Source organism: Canis lupus, chromosome 21 (assembly GCF_048164855.1).
Source record: "Canis lupus baileyi chromosome 21, mCanLup2.hap1, whole genome shotgun sequence".
NCBI classification, from domain to species: domain Eukaryota; kingdom Metazoa; phylum Chordata; class Mammalia; order Carnivora; family Canidae; genus Canis; species Canis lupus.
The window spans coordinates 45,656,899-45,678,769 of NC_132858.1; the positions used below are offsets into that span (position 1 = coordinate 45,656,899).

General features: G+C 41.2%; 1 protein-coding gene across 3 annotated transcripts in view; it reads right to left on the reverse strand.

Annotated features, from left to right (window-relative positions):
* VPS41 (VPS41 subunit of HOPS complex) overlaps nucleotides 1–21,656 on the reverse strand; it is a 167,146-nt gene extending 145,490 nt beyond the window's left edge. For all 3 annotated transcript variants that reach the window (XM_072791623.1, XM_072791622.1, XM_072791621.1), the window contains exons 1-2: nucleotides 21,595–21,656; nucleotides 10,898–10,936 (exon numbers count right to left, since the gene is read on the reverse strand). In XM_072791623.1, the coding sequence (XP_072647724.1) occupies nucleotides 10,898–10,936; nucleotides 21,595–21,615 (60 nt within the window). In that variant the 5' untranslated portion in view covers nucleotides 21,616–21,656. The remainder of the gene's footprint in view (nucleotides 1–10,897; nucleotides 10,937–21,594) is intronic.
* Nucleotides 21,657–21,871: the final 215 nt, after the last annotated feature.

Here is a 21,871-nt window from a genome sequence, read left to right on the forward strand (position 1 = left end):
ACAGGACAAGAACTTCTGAGGGCATCAAAGACATTCTGCCAACCGATCTCTTGAGCCCATTCCAGTTGGGCCCCTCACCATCACCACTGCCATGAGGCACCGCAAGTGCTTCTATGCGGATGGCCAGTGGCCTCACCTTTGCAGACTCAAGGGGGAGTCCCTACAGTTCCTTTTACTACTCCTCTCTATGGGCATTTGGCACAGCTGGTCATGCCCTTCTTCCTGAGATGCATTCCCCCCTTGGTCCTCGGATACCACTCTCATGTGGCTTGCTTTCTACCTCACTGGCTACTCCTTCTCAATGCACTGGCTGATTTCTCATCATCTACCAGAGCTCAAAAATACTATAGTACCCCTCAGGTCCAGGCATCAGGCTTCTCATTTATCTGACCTCAGGCCCTAGGTGATCTCATCCAGTTCCATGGTTTTAAATACCATCTAAAAGCTGAGTCAAAAGTTCTTATCTCATGGGGCACCGAGGTGGTCTGCCTTCTGCTCAGGTCATGATCTCAGGGTTCTAGGATCAGGCCCAGTCAGCTTCTCCCTCTGCCCCTCCCCTCTTTAAAATAATTTTTAGGGGGATCCCTGGGTGGCCCAGCGGTCTGGCGCCTGCCTTTGGCCCAGGGTGCGATCCTGGAGACCCGGGATCAAATCCCACGTCGGGCTCCCGGTGCATGGAGCCTGCTTCTCCCTCTGCCTATGTCTCTGCCTCTCTCTCTCTCTGTGACTATCATAAATAAATAAATAAATAAATAAATAAATAAATAAATAAATAATTTAAAATAATAATAATAATAATAATAATAATAATAATAATAATAATAATTTTTATCTCCAGCCCAGACCTGCATTAGTCTTATCCAACTATCTACTTGACATTTCCACTTGGATGCCTAATTGACATCTCCAACTTAAAAGAGCCAAAATGGAACTTCTGGTTTACCTCACCACCATCACCTTACCCTGAACACCAAACCAGTGCTAGCTAGAGTCATCCTATCTCAGTTCACAGCTCCACCTTTCTAGTTGCTCACTTTCATTTACATCTCCATGTCCTAGTCAAGAGGTTTACTGGCTCTACTACAAAAACTACCCTAAATCCTTCAACACCTCTAGCTAGAGCTCTGCCAAAGCCTCCTAACTGGTCTTGCTGCTTCCTAGTTGCTGTCTCCAAGACTTTTTCAAACAGCATCCAGAAAACTCTCACTAAAGCAGTGCCTTCCAATGGTTTCCCATCTTATTCAAGTAAAAACCAAGTCCATAAACTGGTTTATAAGCTCTTTGTTCTGGCCACTGACTACCTCCACTTCCTAACACTCAGCCCCACTGGCATCCTCAAGGACATCTAGTGCAACCCTACTCAAAGGTATTGTGTTTGTTCTTCGTTTTAGCCACAAGACCTTTCTCCCATATACTTATCAAATGTCACCTTCTTAGAGAGGCTCTCCCTGACCACCCAGGATAAAACAGCACCTCAGTCCACTCCAAAGTCCCTTAATCCAATGTTATTTTTATATCCACACATTTATTATATCACCAAATATGTAAGTTTTTGCTGTCTGCCTCCTTCATAAATACTGATGTAAGCCTAGAGCCCAGAAGATAAAAGTACTCAATAAAAATCTGCTGAATAAAAAAAAAATAATCAGCCCATCTTGGCCTGCCTAAAATGATTTTTCTCCCAGGTAATGAAATTATAAATTCTGTTCAAAGAAGTATCAAACCAGAGTCATGTTCATCTTTTCAATCTCTAACAAATGATAGAAATACAGGTTCACAAATCTGAATTTGCATCTGGCAGGTTTCTACTAAGTTTCCAAACATATAATTTTTATAATATATGCTTCAGAGGGAATGTTTATCCATGCCTGAGTGATACAATAATCAGCAAAACCTGTTAATATTAATAGCTCATTAAATGAAAGAGCAAATTTTTGATGCAAAGGCTATTTGAAAGGATGTATTATAACCCCATGCTCCATTTTTCTCAGCAATCAATCTCATAACAAGGTACATTACCATCTTAGTTACTAGTTGCTCTAAATTTGTTTATTAAAATTAATACATGTAAAGAATCAATTTAAGTTTCAATAAATGATTCACAATGTCCTACCCATGAGGTAAGATAAATAAATTATTTTTGTGTGATGCATTTTCTGATTTAAAAAAGCTATCCCCTGATTTCTCACAATGACTGGTTTTCATTTGAACAAAATTGAAAAAGAATAATCCTGGTGGCTGATGCATCTAGAAGCTGCATTTTAATACTCATTTCTCATTCACATAAAATTGCATGTAGGTTTATTTTAAATAGGTTGAGCTATTTGTCAATCCACTTGGTTTATTAAAATTAATATATCTAACATATTCAAGACATTCTGATCATAGTATCTGCAAGATCTGAGCCAGATTCAAACAGGCATCTCTCTAGGAGGCACGTTTATTAATAATGGTAGCAAAAATAAAGACAGTGATGACACTAATTAACCCTCTGTTACTATAGGCCAGGCCCAAGCCCAGGCCCAGGGTAAGGTTATTTCCATGCAGTCTTCACCTCAAAAGAACATACCATAGGCAGAATAAGCTTTAGTTTAGCTACGGAGTTGCATGGCTAGAACCCTCACATGGTACAAAGCCGACCCACTATACTATATATGTTTCATTAGGTGCTCTTTTCTCTCCTTGCCACCCCTCCTTAGCCTGATGGTTTCCCTTGTCATTTTTCTCTTTGCTGTGCAACTTTTATCTTGAAATGTTAGGCTAACAATTTGATGCTTCTACTGCAAATTTCTTTGTATAGCACACTAAACTCTTTGAAGAAAAGGTGGAATATGCTTTTAAATAAATAATACACCAAGAACCTGTCTGAAGAAAGCCAGGTTTAGGAAAATACGTCTCTCCACAAAGCAGAGCTGCTTCAGTTTCCAGCTCTATGGCCAAGCTACTCCACAGTGCATTGTGTCTGGTCTATTAACAGGAAAGACCCTATGGAAAATGATGACATTTCTCTATTGCTGATGCCACAGTTTCCTCTCCCTGCACCACTGATTCTACTCAGAAATAAATGTGTTGTGTTAAACTGTTAAGAGTTTCAGAATTGTTTATTATTGCAGCATAGCCAACCTCTCCTGCCTACAACAGTACCTGTTAGGATTGGTTCATATTAAATGAAATAATCCATGCAAAGCACTCAGCACAACACATGGCACATAGTAAATGGACCTGAAAAAAATTAAATCAATGATTCTTCATGATTTAAATACTGTCTTCGTTAAAATACACTTTATATGAAATGAATCAGATGTTAGAATTATCTGGCAAGGATTTTAAACCAGCATCATAAAAGTGCTTCAACAAACAATTACTAAATTCTCTTGAGACAAAAGAAATACTAGGATACCTCAGCAAAGAAATAGAAGTTAAGAAACAAAACAAAACATGTAAACTTTAGAACTGGCAAGTAAAATAACCAAAAGAAAGAATTTAGTGGATGAGCTAAACAGTAAAGTGGATATGAGAGAGAACATAACCAATGAACTTGAGAACAAATCCACAGAATTTACCCAATTTGAACAAGACAGAAAACTGACTGAAAAACATGAACGGAGTCTCAGGGACCTGTGGAACAATAACAAAAGGACCAACATTCAAATTACTCAACTCCCAGAAGGAGAAAAGAGTGTGGAACTGAAAAAGTAATTAAGGAAATAATGCTGAAAACTTTCCAAATTTGGTGAAGGACATAACCCTACAGATTTAAGAAGCTGAGCAAATTCCAGCTAAGATAAATTAAAGAAATCCACACCAAGAGACACACCTTAATCAAACTGAACTACTGGAAACTAAGGCACCACCACCAAAAAAATCTTGAAAGCAGCCAGAGAAACAGGACACGGTACTTATGGGGAAGCATCAGTGAAACACATCTGTCAATTGAAATGACAGAGGCCAGAGGAAAGTGGCAGAGCATTTTTCAAGCTCTGAAAGAAGAGAACTGTCAAACACAAATGCTATATTTAGTGAAAATATCCCTCAAAAATGAATGGGAAATAAAGACATTCTCAGATAAAGAAACACAAGAGAATTTGCAGCTTGCAAACTTACCCCTAAAGAATGGCTGAAGTAGTAGTTTCTAAACAGAAAGTACCAAAAAACAGATAACAGAAGGCTTGAAACATTAAAATGAACATAGGAATGGGTGAAAATAGGGGTAAATATAGTAAATTATGAGTTTTTAATATTTGATAGTTGAAGCAAAGAGTTTAATACCAAGTCTGCTGTGGTGCTCAATGAATGTAAATATTTAGACAACTGTGCTTAAAAAGTGAGAACAATAGGGGCATCTGGGTGGCTGCTCAGTGGTTGAGTGTCTGCCTTTGGCTCAGTGATCCCAGGGTTCTGGGATGGAGTCCTACATCAGGCTCCCCAAAGGGAGCCTGCTTCTTCCCCTGCCTGTGTCTCTGCCCCTCTCTCTGTGTGTCTCTCATGAATTAAAAAAAAAAAAAAAAAAAAAAAAAAAGTGGGAACAACAGAGGAACATAAATGGAAGTAAGGCTTTTATACTTGACCAGAAGTGGTAAAATATCATGGATACCAGTAGACTGACATGTTACATATGCATATTTTTTTTTTTAATTTTTATTTATTTATGATAGTCACACACACAGAGAGAGAGAGAGAGAGAGAGGCAGAGACACAGGCAGAGGGAGAAACAGGCTCCATGCACCGGGAGCCCGATGTGGGATTCGATCCCGGGTCTCCAGGATCGCGCCCTGGGCCAAAGACAGGCGCTAAACCGCTGCGCCACCCAGGGATCCCACATATGCATATTTTAATGCTTAGAGCAACATTAAGAAAACCATACAAAGTAATACATTAAAATCAATCAATCAATAACTTTAAAGATAGAACTTTAAAAAAAAAAAAAAACTAAAACAAAAATAAAAAAAAAAAAACTTCACTCACAGAATGGAATGAGAAACAAGAGAAATGAAAATCAGAGAAATAGAAAACAAAAAATGGCAGACTTAAGCCCTAACGCCAATAATTACCTTAAACGTGAATGATCTAACACACCAATTAAAAGACAAATTGGCAGAGTGGAAAAAGTCAATTTGACAAAATCACATATTGTACGGTTCGGTTCATATAACGTGCTTGAAATGACAAAATTACGGCGAGAGAGGAGATGGTGGTGCCAGGAGCGAGCTGGAGAGGGAGTGGCTGTGATGATACAAAAGAACCTAGTGGTGAACAGTTCTGCATTTTGATGGCAGTCATGGTCACATCATTCTTCACATGTGACAGAAAAGCATAGAGCCAACACATGGACACACATATGCACAAATGAATCAGGTCTCTGGATTGTGAAATCTGCATCAGGTCTCTGGGTTATCAATATTGACTTCCTGGAGATGATGTTGCACCAGAATTATGCAAGATGTTAGCCTTTGGGAACTGGGTGAAGGGTATAGAAAGTGTTACTTCTTACAACTGCATGTGAAATATCTCAAAATTTAAAAGTTTAAAAAAACATCTTAAGAAAAAAATGTATACTAGAGTCAAAAACAATTTTTATGTAAAATCTTGGATGAGATGAAAAGAATAAACCAAACCTTTTCCCTAACTCTCTCATTTGAGTTTGAGGTAAGGAAGGAAGGACATGTAGTTTCATTTTGAATCCTATTACTTTGCAACCCAAAAATTCTGTTACACACAGAAAACTACAAGAATTTGACACAAGAAACTACAAGAATACGTATAAAAAAATACGTTAAAAAATTGTATTGTTTTGCTAAGTATATAAGTAATGCATTTTAAAAACTTTGAAAATGATAGCAGATAATGATAGTAAATAAAATAAGAATCACATGACCCAGTGATACCATGTTCCTGTGGTCTTTTTTTCTATGATTTCATGTGGATTTTGGAGTGGAAAAAAACTGGATTATTCTCAGAATCAGGTATCAGTAAACTACAACCAGCCCATCTAGCTAGATGCCTGTTTTTATACAGCTTTCAAGCAGGTTTTTACATTTTTAGATGGTTACATACCTATATAATATCCTCAATACTGTCTTTTTGTCTGCAAAGCTTTAAATATTTACAATCTAGACCTTCACAGAAAAAGCTTGCCAGCCTGTGATCTAAATGATATTTTTGTAAAATGCTTTTATCAATTATAAAGGCAATAAAATTCCTTTCTGGATAGTTAGCCAAATTTTTCTATTATAAACAAAGTTACAATGAACACTCTTGCAGCTAAATTTCAGCACACAAAGATGGGTGTGCTTTTTGACGTTGAGAATGGGGTGTATTTAAACTTGCCATGCACAGTCAGGCGCTATACTCTGCAGCTGTTAGGGTGTGAGGATGCTGGGGGCCAAGCCTGGTGTACAGAGGTAGTTCCAGATGCGTAGACGGGGAACAGCCAAGGGGTCACAGGCTCTACCCTTGTGCTATCCCTGTAATTCTGTGATCCAAACCTAATAAATTATTTTTAAAGAAAAAAAAAAAAACCTACATAACTAACATTTACTTTATAAATATTTTATAAATATTTATAATTCTTTTCTAAATAAGTAACATTATTTTATGATAAAACATGAGTTTCTATAATTATTAATGTTATGTATAAATTAGCAAGCCAATTCTCTATCCTCCAGAGAAGGAGACAAAGTTCAGAGATTCTGAAATTGATAATTTCCTACCAGTTGAATAAGCCAAAATCTGTAACATCAACCAAAATATCATTTTATACACAGGCAGGAGTTCCAAGGGAGATTTTTTTTTTAAATCATGTCCAATTCTACAAAGGTACCAGAGGAAGAGCTAGAATAAGATTAGAGAGGTCACAGGGAAGTCGGAATCAGTGTAACTACAGAGTACAACGCCAGGATTCAGAGTCAGACTGCAGGATTCAAATCCATTTACCAGCGGGTGACCCTGGGCAGTTACCTAAACCCTGTAAGTGTTTCTTCATCTATAAAATAGAAGCAATAATCATGGCTAAAACTTGGGCTAGTGAATATATCCAAAGATCTTACCAGAGTGCCAACTGCTATGTCCTACACTAAATGTGTTTTTGTAATAATCTTCATCATCAAAATAGATTCTGAACACTGCTCATTCCACTTACACCATCTTTGCTCCAAGAGAGCTCAGAACCTTCCTCTAAGCAGTAACTTGAAGGATTTTAAAAATAAAAACCCAGATATTAGCTTGCTCACTTACTTTTTTTTTACAAACATATTTAATATGAAAGGATATTATTTGTTTCAGCCTGAACAAAACAATGATAAGTTTTGGAGTCACCAATGGATGAGAAAAGTACCACTTCAGAGAAAAAAAACTGAATGTAAGTTATTAACTCCAGGTTTAAAACATCTTTTTCCTTCAACTGCTTAACAATGGAGTTTTCTCTATTTCTTACAACACAGCTGAGCTAGATGCTTTGGAACCTTCTTGACTCCCCACCGAGTTGTCTCCCACATACTATCCCACATTTGCTCTTGACTGAACTTGAGAAACATTTCCACTTTGTCTTCTGCTCCTGCCTAACCCATACCCATACATCCCTATTACCTCTTCTGGGGCTTATACTAATAGAACTCCCTGCCACAGGTCTCTCCTTCCAGTTCATCTGTCACACCTACCCCTATCCTCATCCCCTACAATCGGGCTTTGGCTGGCTCCCCAGTTTCCAACAGATCAAGCCCAGACTGTCTGGTTTGACATATTGGCAGCTCTACAACTTCACCCTAGTTTCCGTGTCCAGCCTCATTTCCCTAACTTCCTCCACCTTCTAGCCACACGGAATTGCCTCACAGCTGACTGGCTGAACATGCAAGTGCTTTCAACACTCAGTATCTCCCCAAAGACCTGCCCAGCCTCTGCCTAGATTCATCTTCCATATTTAACTCTTAAAGACTCCAAATGAAGAAGCCATTCCCTACTGATCATCCACTATTCTGCGTCCTTGTAGCACCATGCCACCACCCATACCACAGCAATTGTTCCTAAGGATTGACAAGAGCTTAGAGCTTCAAAATGGGAATGAAGTTCTTCTGAACACATACTTCACAGCTAGGCACCATACAAGGTGCTTCACAAACAGCAATCATATCTAATCCTCACGGCAACCACACAGGAACCACATGAGGGGACTGAGGAAAAGATGAGCTGAGTGCTATGCCCAAGACCACACAGCAGGTACAAAGTATAGTTGAGAAATGAATCCAAGGCCTGACTCGGTGGTCCCTCAGTCCCGGTGGATGTAGAAGACACCAGAGCTAGAAGGTAAAAATGACAGAAAGAGCCCAGATCTGAGTTTGAACTCATTTCTCCCCTGCACCAGCTATATGACATTAGACAGGTTACCTTTTAGGTCTTGGTTTCTTCAACTTTAATGGAATGACCTTTCCTTCCATTTCTTTGCTGAGTGTTCAACCTTATTCCCTTCTTTCCTAGTTTTTGTCCATTTCTATTCTGAGTTTTAAAGTTTCTGGTTTAAGATAGTTTTGCATATCTGCAAATGCTTGTTTAAAGACATGATGGAGTGTTATTCTACTGCTTGTTTTGGCTGAACACTTTTGACTCTCATTTGATTTTCTTAATATAGTTATATAGATAGATAGATATTTTTTGGAGGGGGGGTGGGGAGTATGGATGCTCCCTGCCATTTCAGTTCACTTTTACAAGTCTTAGATTGCCAGGACAGCAACAATACGTGTTCCTATGGAGGGAATGAGATATTTGAATGGTTTATTAGGTCTCTTAGTTACACTGGTAATCAAAGTGCATTTTCTTTAATAAGGGGCACTTTTTTTTTTGGTACTGGGGATAGGGGAGTAGGTAAGTATCCTGATTTTCTACTGTTTATAGGTACCCTTAGTCCCCACCCCTTTTCCTTTAATATCACCACCAAGCTTCCAAGGAACATGCCCCCTTCTCTCCAAGAGCAGCCTTAACCCAACACTGTCCCCCCAGTCCCACACAGCGCCATTTAAATTCCTCAACACCCAGCACTGGGATCCAGCGGGTGTCAGATCTGTTCTCAGGACTGGCCCACTCAGGGTGGGACACTCTCCCTCCAGGGAGTGACTTTTGTGTGTACATCAACCCCGCTGGGGCTCAGCTACACTCTGTTTATCTCCAACTGGCCTCCATTGGACTCAGCTCCAGACTCCATCCACAGCTGGCTCTGCTGGTTTTGGATATGTGTTTCTCCACTTATACTGAAGTTTATAGCATACCCTGTTTCCTGATTATGTTGGAGGCATGAGTTGTGTGTGTGTGTGTGTGTGTGTGTGTGTGTTGTTTGCTCTCCTTGTGGATATGTTTAGTATCTGAGGGATACTAAATAAAAGATTTATTTAGGAAGCTGCCAACATCCTCCTCACCTCTGAAATGAAATTCTTGGACAGGACTCTAACACTGCAGAATTCTATACCAGTGAGTCTTGAGAACATGGCAACCAGAGGTCTCCAAAAATGAAAATGGTAACCTAAATTGTTTTTCAGTATTTTATTAAAAACCAACAAGTATTATACCATACCTATAAGCAAACTCTGTAAAGCCTTATCAGGAGCCCCAAAGAGAGTATCGGAGATCCTTAGTAGTACAAATATTAGGAACCATGCCTCTACAGCCAAACTGCAAATGTATAACAGCATAATATATAAGATGTTCTCTAGATTAAAATGTTTAAGCCCACCTTTTCCCTGAAAAAGCAAACAAAATCCATATAAAATTATATGCAAAGCAACCTATATTTACAGACTATACTGGCTACAGTCACATTGGTGTGAATTTCCAGCAGGTTATCATAGATATTTTTCATTCCTCTAAGCTAAAAGAAATAGTTATAGGATATAATATAATAATTATTAGTAATCCATCCATAAAATTGGTTAAGTTCACTAATTTGTGTTATGCTTAAACTTTTATGCACAGACTTGAAAAGAAAATTTGGGGGGGGGGGCATCTGGGTGGCTCAGTGGTTGAGCGTCTGTCTTTGGCTTAGGTCATGATCCCAGGAACCTAGGATCAAGTCTCTCATCAGGCTCCCCACGGAGAGCATGCTTCTCTCCCTGCCTATGTCTCTGCCTCTCTGTGTCTCTCATGAACAAATAAAATCTTAAAAAAATAAAAATAAAAATATAATTTTTTTAAAAGCCCACACTTAAATATTACTTTATTCTCCTTAAAATACAATCTTTAACACAATTTAGCTCCTTAACAGTTTTACATGTAGGTACTTTCTTTTTTATTTTATGAGAAGAACTATAATTTGAATGACTCAGGAATTACAGCAATAAGCATGTCATATTCACTGAACGAATGAGAAAAGAATATTGCAGAACCTATATTGGTTGTTTTAAAATTTATTTATTTATCTTTGAGAGAGAGAGAGAGAGAGAGAGAGTGCCTGAGAGTGGGGGTGGAAGGGGCAGAGAGAGGGAGGGAGAGAATCTTAAGCGGACTCCGCACCCAGTGCAGAGCCCAGCATGGGGCTTGATCTCACAACCCTGAGATTGTGAGCCAATCAAGAGTCGGATGCTTAACCAACTGAGCCACTCACAGGCCCCTAAAACACAGATTTTTTTAAAGTATCAATATTAACCTGCAAAACTTTGCATCAAATTTCCCACTACCAACACACTTCAGGTTAAACTACTCTTCACGATCAGGAGAAAGTGTTCCTTTTCCTGTTTATTTAAGTCAATCCATTTAATATTTTTAAAGACAATGGGCATGTTCTCCCCCAAGGCCCAATCAGCTGCGGCCCTACTTTACTACCCCAGTCCCCAGAACGTCGCACTTAACAAGGTAGAACAAGCTCAAGATAACATGGTGAGCAAGAAATCCTCAGGCTCCTGTACCACCGCCACCTTACCTCAGACTCATCTGTAGATTCTTCGAGAGACTCGGTTTCCTACAAAGCACAGAGGGAGAAAATGGTCAGAGGAGATGACACAAGAATAAAATAAGGGAGAAGAGTCATCGCATCCCCACCACCACCACCCACCTGCCGTTTCTGGGAAGAAATCTACAACTACAGTAGAAAGGACTCCACATGGTGTGACTCTCACAAGCCTCCACAACTTCCCACATCTAGCAGGACTGAGATGGTTACTCTGGGGTCACTCAGACCCGTGGCTCCTGCTGACCTCCCTCGAGTGGTCAGCAGGCAGATGAACAGCCCAGGAGCTGTCACATGAGTACACAGAAGGCTCTTTCCTTCGCTAAAAATGCAAATGGGTCTGGCAAAGCAGCCCTACTGATCTTGGAAGGAAAGAGGAAACTGCCATCCTCAAGGTATCTCTACGCCAATTTTAATACTGAAAAGCCCTTGTGCTATTAATTATTATGCTATGAATCTGGTGAAGTCAAAGCGATTGTCTTGCTTTTAAACAGCTTTTTACAAAAGAATTCCCCTAGAGTGGTACCTATCAGACAAGAGCAAACAAGCTCTATAATTTACATCTACTCTTTAAACCATTAACTGGAAGACAAATTCTGCCATTTAACACAGTTTCCCTCTTGCTCGACAATGAATCTTGCTGCTCTGGAGAAAACAAAGCAAAAAGGGAAAAATTGACTTGATCCTGCTAATCTCTCACCTGTCCACTGAAAGAGAGAATCTGCTGATGCCACGCATCCTCAAAGAGGTCAGCAAAATGAAGATTTACTTAACGTACTTATAGATATCAATAGCAATAAAAGGTTACAACTAATATGCTGACACTGAATGTAAGCATTTTCAACAATCCATGAGATAAAGAAAGATCAAAAAAATGGGGCAAGGACATTTTAGATATAACTAATATTTTTCAAGAAAAAAAATAAACATTTTAAAGAAAGTTAGATGTAGATATTACTCAGGGCAGGTTGTATAGCAGGATATACACAAATCTGGCATTTGAAAACATTTTAATTTCACTTGGCAGGATGTGGAGCAGCCTTGTGAATAATACAGTTTCTGCTCTGAAAGGCCATCTGTAAAATGGGGACGAATGTGACTTGTAATTAAGAATTTTACTGCAGTTGTATCATTACCCACAATGAACATGAGTCTCCTCTAAATCTCAATGCAGCCTATTTAGTTTTCAAGTTCTTCTACATTAGAAAATTCTTATTGCTTTGGAGCTACAATCCCTCTGCAGTAACTTTTTGTACTGAGCACCAATAAGATACATAAAAAATCCAATTCTTCTACTACTTGACAGTTCTCCAGAAAGTTAATGACACGTATCATGCCTGCCCTTCTAAATTGTTTTTCCTCTGTGCTAACCATCCCCAGATCCTGGTTCTCGTCCACTTACCATCCTGATCCTTCTCTTCTGGACATACTCCATTTATTATTAACAGTCACTTTTCTGACATCTTTACTGAACATCTATTATATATATCCGCACAATGCTAAATGCTTTGCACCTAGCATCTCAGAATTTCCTAATGACCCTTGAGGTAAGAACATCCAGGCTCAAAGGCTAAACGTAAGGACTTCTGACACTCTTTCTGCCCCTGTCTATTCCTGAATATTAAGTTACTAACGTTAGCAAAACAAGGCTATGACCACCATGACAATGACCTGTACCTGGATACCTATTCCCCAACCCAAGAACTCTAAACTCTAAAAGGATACTGGATTCAGAATTCAGAAAAATTCCATTAAGCCTAAGGAAATTTTTTTTCTGATTTGAAATCCATTCAAATAGGCACATGGGGTAAAAGGGCAAATCTCTCATTTATGTTCTTCGTTAAAACAAAAGCATTTAAGTCCCCACCCAGCAATTTCAACCAAAAACTCAAAAATCAAATTATACTCTTGCTCTGAACCAAAAAGCATGCAGTGCCAGAATCTGACACCACGAGGCGTGTAGCTCTCAGAAACTGAGTCTTCAGGGAAAACCAGGCTCTCAGAGAAACTTCCTGAGGCCACTGGTATCAATGAGAACATTTGCTCCAGTACAGTCTCGAACTGACCCCCAGCACCAGCACAGACCTCCCAAAGGTAGCTGTGGCTTCAAAAAAAAAAAAATAAATAAAAAAAAAACCACACTTTTATCCACAACCCCACCAAAGCAATGTGTGAGTGACTTCAGGAATCATCCTGCCTGCTATTTCTTATCTTCATCCAAGCCCCTGTACTGAATACTCTAGAGACCAGGGGCAAACCAGAAGACAGGAGGTCAATGTCCCAGTGAAGGATCCAAGAAGCTAGGCTGAAAGGTGAGAAAGGTTACAATTCTTAAAGAGTCAGTGGTTTTCAAAACTGTTTTTAACTTCACACTCTAACTTTTAAAGAACTCCAAATCTGAAAACATAAGTCACAAAACTGTGCTGTTCTCTAGGTGAAATAAACTAGATATGTACTGTTCAATTCCACTTATATGAGGTGGCAAGTAGAACAGACTAGAGGAGAGGCGATGGGGGGTTGGTGTTGGTGGGTACAGAGTTCCAGTCTGTGATGACGAAAAGTTCTAGAGATGGATGGTAGTAATGGCTGCACAGCAATGCAAATGTATACTCAATGCTCTAATCATACGCTTAAAAATGGTTAAAGTGGTAAATACTATGTATATTTTACCACAATTTTTAAAAATTGTGTTGTTTGAAGCAAAAATAATGAGCTAGAAGGTGCAGAGTGATGCAAATGTAGAGCTGGACAAAAATATGGGCAACAGGAGAAGGTTACCCTCAACAACTGCTCCACCTTATCTTTCTTTTGCAAACCAATCCCTTAAACTCAATCACTTACCCAAACCTAACAATCGTTGTGCCTTGACATGAGACCTCTTGAATCTATACACATTGATGGGGGAGGGAGAGGGGAGGGGTACAGAATCTGGGGGAGAAACGGAGGCCGGAGCCTGAGGAAGGCCAGCTCCAACATCTGCAGGAGGAAGAAACAGAGCAGAAAAAAAACAAAAAAAACAAAAAAACAGAGCAGAGATCAGGCCCCAGGAAATCAGCCTGGCTTAAGGATAGACTTGAGACACTCAACGCTGCACTGCCACCTTCTCTCCTTCCCAACAGACTGTGTGACACAGCTAAACTTAATGGAAGACAGGGTGTGAGAGATCCCAATGTTGGATGTGGGCCAAGGCTAGAGGATCTATTTGCGCGATGTGTATCTATTTGTGTGATATTCCTGTATCATCAAAGCGCCAGTTTCTAAAAGTTCAAAGGAGCTGTGGCCAGTTTGGAGCACTCAAGCATTAATTAGGCTGGTTGAATAGCAAAGATGAAGGAGTATCTGGGAAGTGGGCACTATGGGCAGACTCAGGGTACCAACCCCACTGAGCCCAAAGGCTCAGCTACTGGCACCCATCATAGTCTGCAAAGGAGGGAAAACCTGGATGTCTGCCCAGCATAGACAAAGAGACCAGAGGTGACATAGTGACCCAGTCCCAAATCTAACTGCATTACAATCACATCAATTCAATTTGGGGAAACTGGCTAACACTCATGCAAACACTCCATCTTCAGATTCTGATTCAGGGAGTCTAAATACGAGCCTAGAATCACAAGCATTTGATAAAAACGACGACAACAACAACAAACACTGAGGAGGACCAAGTTCCCAGAAGAAACAAAGGCAAGGGTGACTGAACGGCAGAAAACAGGGAGCTGTATGAAACACAGAACCCCAGACTCAATGAGTGCTCCCTCTCCAAGGTGGTAATGTAGGTAGTCAGCGAGACCACTAATAATCAGCTGCTGACAGTGGCCTTCAGCCAGCCAGTCCAGACAAAGATGAGAGGAAAATCTTTTAAGGCAATAAGCATGTCCAGCTAAGCTAATTTTTGTGACTACATTTTAGTTATATGATGGTAAAGAGTGGATCCTCTAAAAATTTCTCTGACCCTGTGTTTTAGCAAACTCTTATTTGGGGCTTTGGGTTTCTTTCTTTAGTTATTAGTGAAGTTGCTTTTAAAAGATCTTGATCAAACTGTAAAAAAAGAGAGAGAGACAGAATTGTGCATATTTGAGCAAAGCCCAAGTTTGGACAATAAACTGTTGTCCTACACATAAGACGCTTCAATCTGAGTTAGGGACAAATGGGGCTAGGCAGGGAGAGGTAGGGGGCCAGGGAAACAGGCTCACAAGAATCCCCAAAATGCTGAAGTGTAAGAAAACCAGAGATAAGGAAACAAGCCAGACCACCCTGCCCTAGGTGTGGGTGGGAAGGATGTCTTTTTTTATGATAGTCATCTGTAACCAACAAAGAATAACCAGACCCCAAGAAGTAAACCATATAGGATGTTATCACTAGTCCTTGTTTTTGTGGACTGTTCCACTGAACTTCTTCTTAAAGGGGAATTTTAAGAGGCCCCCTTAAAATTTCTTGCAGAGCTGGTTTGGAGGTCACATATTCTTTTAGTTGCTGCCTGTCTTGGAAGCTCTTTATCTCTCCTTCCATTTTGAATGAGAGCCTTGCTGGATAAAGTATTCTTGGTTGCATGTTCTTCTCATTTAGGACCCTGAATATATCCTGCCAGCCCTTTCTGGCCTGCCAGGTCTCTGTGGAGAGGTCTGCTGTTACCCTAATACTCCTCCCCATAAAAGTCAGGGATTTCTTGTCTCTTGCTCACCTCACACCAGTGAGAATGGGGAAAATTAACAAGGCAGGAAACAACAAATGTTGGAGAGGATGCGGAGAAAAGGGAACCCTCTTACACTGTTGGTGGGAATGTGAACTGGTGCAGCCACTCTGGAAAACTGTGTGGAGGTTCCTCAAACAGTTAAAAATATACCTGCCCTACGACCCAGCAATTGCACTGTTGGGGATTTACCCCAAAGATACAAATGCAATGAAACGCCGGGACACCTGCACCCCGATGTTTCTAGCAGCAATGGCCACGATAGCCAAACTGTGGAAGGAGCCTCGGTGTCCAACGAAAGATGAATGGATAAAGAAGATGTGGTTTATGTATACAATGGAATATTACTCAGCTATTAGAAATGACAAATACCCACCATTTGCTTCAACGTGGATGGAACTGGAGGGTATTATGCTGAGTGAAGTAAGTCAGTCGGAGAAGGACAAACATTATATGTTCTCATTCATTTGGGGAATATAAATAATAGTGAAAGGGAAAATAAGGGAAGGGAGAAGAAATGTGTGGGAAATATCAGAAAGGGAGACAGAACGTAAAGACTGCTAACTCTGGGAAACGAACTAGGGGTGGTAGAAGGGGAGGAGGGCGGGGGGTGGGAGTGAATGGGTGACGGGCACTGGGTGTTATTCTGTATGTTAGTAAATTGAACACCAATAAAAAAAATAATAATAAATAAAAAAAAATAAAATAAAATAAAAAAATATATATAAACACACACACAAAAAAAAAAGAAAAAAAATAAAAAATAAAAATAAAAAAAATAAACTTCTATCGCTTTACTTCCTCTCCTTTGTCTGGGACTTCGATTCCAACCCAGCTCTCTCCCGTATCAAACCTGGCTCACATACTTTATCCCATTTCATACTCACAAGAGTTCTAGAGAGTACATGCCCCAGTTTACAGTCAAGAAAACTGAGGCAGTCAAATATTTGTACTCACATGGGAGAACACATGCTCATGAACTGCCATCTAATAATCAGTAACTGCTCTACAATAAGGATAAAATTCCCCCAAGTTTTAAAATGTAGAGGGAAAATTAAAAAAAAGAAAGAAAGAAAGAAACTCTACTCTTTTGTAGGAATAGGTGGTCTGACTGATCAAATATTTTAATAGACTAGGTTCCCTGATGGTTGGTTGGAAAGATGAAAGGGGACCAGAGGGAGAGGAATGTAGAAAATGTAATCTACCAATATATTTGAATTAATAACTTTCAAAAGTTTCAAGTTAAGATAAAACAACACAAATTCTACTGCATCTAACTTACAAGTTGCCATTTTTAATTCAAAAAGCTAGTCTCTCCCTAATGAATTCATTTCAACATTTTATTAAGCACCTAGTACCTGTAAAGCACTACCCTTTGAGAGATACAGACATGAGTAAGCTCTGTCCTCATTCTTGAGGACTCAGCAATCTGCAGTAGAGAGAAGATAAATACACAAACAACCAGACTTCAAGCAGAATGTTATCCATAAAAGAGGTATGAACAAATACTGTTAGGCATCTGAGATAATGAAGGTCAACTATAAATCATTTTAGAGCTAAGTAAAACTGCTGGTTAGAAGATTTCCAGTCCTTTCTGTGACCTATATAATATATATGTAGTTACTTCTGCAAACTACCTTCACCATACTGAGCATAAACAAAGATTTCCCAATGACTTAAAAAAATGTTCAATCATATCCAAAAAAAGTGATTTTTGAGTTTGAGAGCTTATGAACTACTTTACATTATGTTAATTCAGTACAGATCTTACTGTTTGGGATCTTTCTAAAATTAAAGAGGAAAACACTGCAATCACCAAAGAATACAATGCTCAGAAAAGTTAAGAGGAGAGATTTAGTTTTGTCTTGTTCATCATAAAGGGTTGTTTGCCTTTATAGTGCATGATGCCAAGGGGAAAAAAAGCTTTCTTTGCCCTAACCTGTCATCAGGTAATAGCTAATTTTAATACACATCTCAGTTCTTAAAGCATTCTAGGGTGAAAAATTATGTCAAGATTTTCTAAAAGGTTCAAAGTAGCAGAACAGAACAATTAGCAAATTTTTTTAACTCCACTTTTGTGCCCTTTAAGTGTTCAAAAAACTGTATACAAAAGGCCAGGGCAGGCGGGGTGGCTCGGCGGTGTAGCGCCGCCTTCAGCCCAGGGCCTGATCCTGGAGCCACAAGATCGAGTCCCGCATCAGGCTCCCTGCATGGAGCCTGCTTCTCCCTCTGCCTGTGTCTCTGCCCCTCTTTGTGTGTCTCTCGTGAATAAAAAAATAAAATCTTAAAAAAAAAAAAAAAGCCAGATTTTAATGGCTTCTCTACTGTGAAATGCACAAATGAAGCAGGGTGAGAAAATTCTAACCATTTTTAATCTACAAAAGACTACTAACAAAATATTATTTATTAACTTTAATTTAGTAGCATTATTTATTAGTTTTAAAAAAATAACAATTTGTGAATGTCTGCTTCCTTCTGCAATTAACAAAATGCTGGACTTTTTGTGAGTGACATCGGTGGGGGGATGAATGTCCACTCTAACCGTATGCAAGCTATTCAAGTGTCAAAGGTGAAATTATGACTTGAAGGACATTTATTAAGGTGCTAAGGGCCCATTCTGCTTCATAAAAAAAAATATTTAAATACAAAAACAAAACAAAACAAAAAACAGACTTAGGGGATCCCTGGGTGGCTCAGTGGTTTGGCGCCTGCCTTTGGCCCAGGGCGCGATCCTGGAGTCCCGGGATCAAGTCCCACGTCAGGCTCCTGGCATGGAGCCTGCTTCTCCCTCTGCCTGTGTCTCTGCCTCTCTCTCTATGTCTATCATGAATAAATAAATAAATAAATCTTAAAAAAAAAAACAGAATTAGGTTTCTAAGTATTTTTTTAAAAGGTGGGGTATTCAAGTGAAAAATTGTGAGCCTTGGAGACTGACGACTGGAGGTTTAAAGCCTAAGTTACTTTAGTTGTCTGAATTTCCATTTGCTTATGTATAAAACTCCATCATTTAACACATATTGCGGGACTAGGTGTCAAGCAAACAGCAGTGAACAAATCCTTACTATCATGAAGCTTACATTCTAATGGGGAGAATATACAGAAATGAACACAGAAACGTACAGAACAAATCAACAAATTTTAAAACACGCTGTGTTAGATGGTGATGAGTGTCAAGGAGGAAAATAATGCAAGAAAGAGGTTTCAAAGAATGATCAAAGAAAGTCTCACTGAAAAAGATAACACTTGGACAAAGACATAAAGGAACTGGGGCAGCGGGTTAGAAGGGCCTGTAGATATCTGGGGTAAAAAAGGGAGCAGTGTCGAGCAAAGGCCCTGATGTAGAAACACATCCGCCTATTGAAGGAACAGTAAGAAAACCAAGCATAGCTGATGCCGAGTGACAAAAGGGGAACAGAGAAAAGCAGTGGAAAATGAGGTCAGAAAAAGGAGAAGGAGATTCTGGGGCAAGTCCCACATGGCAACCTGTGTATCCTAAAGGCCCCTGGCTTTTCCTCCGAGTGCAATGAGAAGCCATTAGGTGTAAGACATAGAAGGTCCTCGTCCTGACATTTAACAGAATAAACGTTTACCACGCGAAAGTCTTTGGTGAGGACCAAATGTGACATTGTAGGGTTTGCACTGGAAAGTGCTATAAAAATCCAAAGCATTTGTATTATATCCCTAACTTTCTATGCGTGCTTTTTTACATCAGACGGCTTTGCCAAACGTCTCTGCCACACAAAACACTAGTAAATAGGAAGGGCAACTTTCTCCATTTCTACTACCTTTATATCTAAGATCTTGGCTTTCTGCCTTTAAGCCTAACTACAATATTTCAACCTGAAAGACCAACAGTGTGAAAAGCAATCTCACCACTACCATCAAACCTAGCAATGACTCATGAAATTACACGTGCTTAACGAGCATTTTTCCTTCGAAGTGACTGGATGGGAAAAGGCGGCTTCAGTACTTGGTAGCAACACCCCTGTTGTCACAATGACCCCGCAAACCCAGTTTCTACCTTATTTCTTAATTACTGATATATATCAAATGTACCTAAGGCAAATTTTCATCATGCGAATGAAGTACGTTACAAACGGTACAAATTATCAACCTGTTAAAACTTCCCTTTGTTACAGTACAGCTCATCAAAATCACTTTTTTGAGGCAATCAGGGAAACTGATGACCGTGTTAATTTGTAAGGAAAAACACTGCCAACCTGGAAGGGCCCTGGAAATGGAAAAGTAAGTTATTTCCCCCACTTTCTGACCTTTTGTCTGCGCTTTTTTTGTCTTCTTGATATTACTCCGTCATTTCAGCTAACATCTGGCTACCACCATTGCCTGCATGAAAGTGACTCTACTGGGATCCCTGGGTGGCTCAGTGGTTTGGCGCCTGCCTTTGGCCCAGGGTGCCATCCTGAGGTCCCGGGATCGAGTCCTGCGTCAGGCTCCCGGCATGGAGTCTGTTTCTCCCTCCTCCTGTGTCTCTGCCTCTCTCTCTATCATGGATAAATAAATAAATAAAATTAAAAAAAAGAAAGTGACTCTACTGCCATCCTTAACTACTACTTTAAAATCTTCTCTCTCTCTCTCTGCCATGAATAAATAAATAAAATATTTTAAAAAGGGGGTTGGGGGATCCCTGGGTGGCTCAGTGGTTTAGCACCTGTCTTCAGCCCAAGGCCTGATCCTGGAGTCCCGAAATCGAATCCCACATCTGGCTCCCTGCGTGGAGCCTGCTTCTCTCTCTTTCTCTCTCTGCCGCGAAAAAATAAATAAAATCTTTAAAAAAAAATAAAATAAAATCCAGTGCCACGTTGCCAAGTGTGGACTGGCATTGCCATCTGATGTCCACACAGCAACAAATCTCATGTAACTTTCACTGAGCCCAACTTTCACGAAGTACTTTAACTTGGTACTATTTTTTTTTAAAGATCTTATTTATTTACTCATGAGACACACACACACACACACACACACACACAGAGGGAGAGGGGGAGAGGGGGAGGGAGGGAGGGAGGGAGGGAGGGAGGGGGAGAGAGAGAGAGAGAGAGAGAGAGAGAGAGAGAAAGGCAGAGACACAGGCGGAGGGAGAAGCAGGCCCCATGCAGGGAGCCCGACATGAGACTCGATCCCGGGACCCCGGGGTCATGCCCTGGGCCGAAGGCAGGCACTAAACCGCTGAGCCCCCCAGGAATTCCCTAATTTTTAAATTAAAGATTTTATATATTTATTTACTCATGAGAGACACACAGAGACAGAGAGAGGCCGAGACCCAGGCGGAGGGAGAAGCAGGCCCCACGCGATGTGGGGAACCTGATGTGGGGGCTCGATCCCGGGCCCCGGGGTCACGCCGCGGGCGGAAGGCGGCGCTAACCCGCTGAGCCCCCGGCCGCCCCCGTGCTACTATCTTACTCTATCCTGAACCACCCTCAGAGAACGTTACCCCTCTATCTCCATTGTATATTTAAGGTTGAATAACCAGCCCCGGAGCGCCGGCGTTCCTGCCCCTGACGGCAGGCGCCCAAGCACCGCTGCACGCCGCGGCTGGCCTGGCAGGTGCGAGGCCACAGCCCCTCCGCTCTGCCCCGCAGAGGCAGCTCTGCTCTCACCGGGATGCAAAGGCCGTGGAGGCCACTGCGAACCCAGGCCGCGTCTTACGCCCCCAAGGGCAGCAGGCCCCCGGGCCAGCCGCGCTGCCTTCAGGCCACGATCCCACGGAGGGCAGCCCACAGGGCACGGCGAGCGAGGCCGCCCCGCGGGGGTGTGTCCGCCAGCCTTGCCCGCCGCCCGCCAGCAGCGGCCGCCCATCTGCCTCCCCGCCCCCCGACACGCACCTTCCCGCGGCGCGCCCCGCGGTCGGCCTGCCGCGCCCGCCGGCAGCCCCGCACGCCCGCCCGCCCGCTCCGCTCCGCTCCAAGCCCCGACCGCCGGTCGCCCTCGCCTCTCACTCGCTCGCCTTAGCAGCTACAGCCCTCACCTGCTCCTCTGCTTCCGCCATGGTGCCGCCGGGGAGTCACATGACAGACCCGGAAATGAGAGAAACCGAGGCGCGAGGGCCCGGGGGCTGCTGGGAAATGTAGTTTCAGCCGCGTGTCGCCGCGGAGCCTTTTCCAGCTGGGGAGGCTCTTGGGCTTCATCCGTGCTTTGACTCTCCAAGCTCCGCGTGCCTGTGCTATGTAGAATCTGAACGGAACCGTCGTTAGTTCCATGACTTATTTTCTTGTTGTTCTTACTGGTCCCCTGATTATGATATT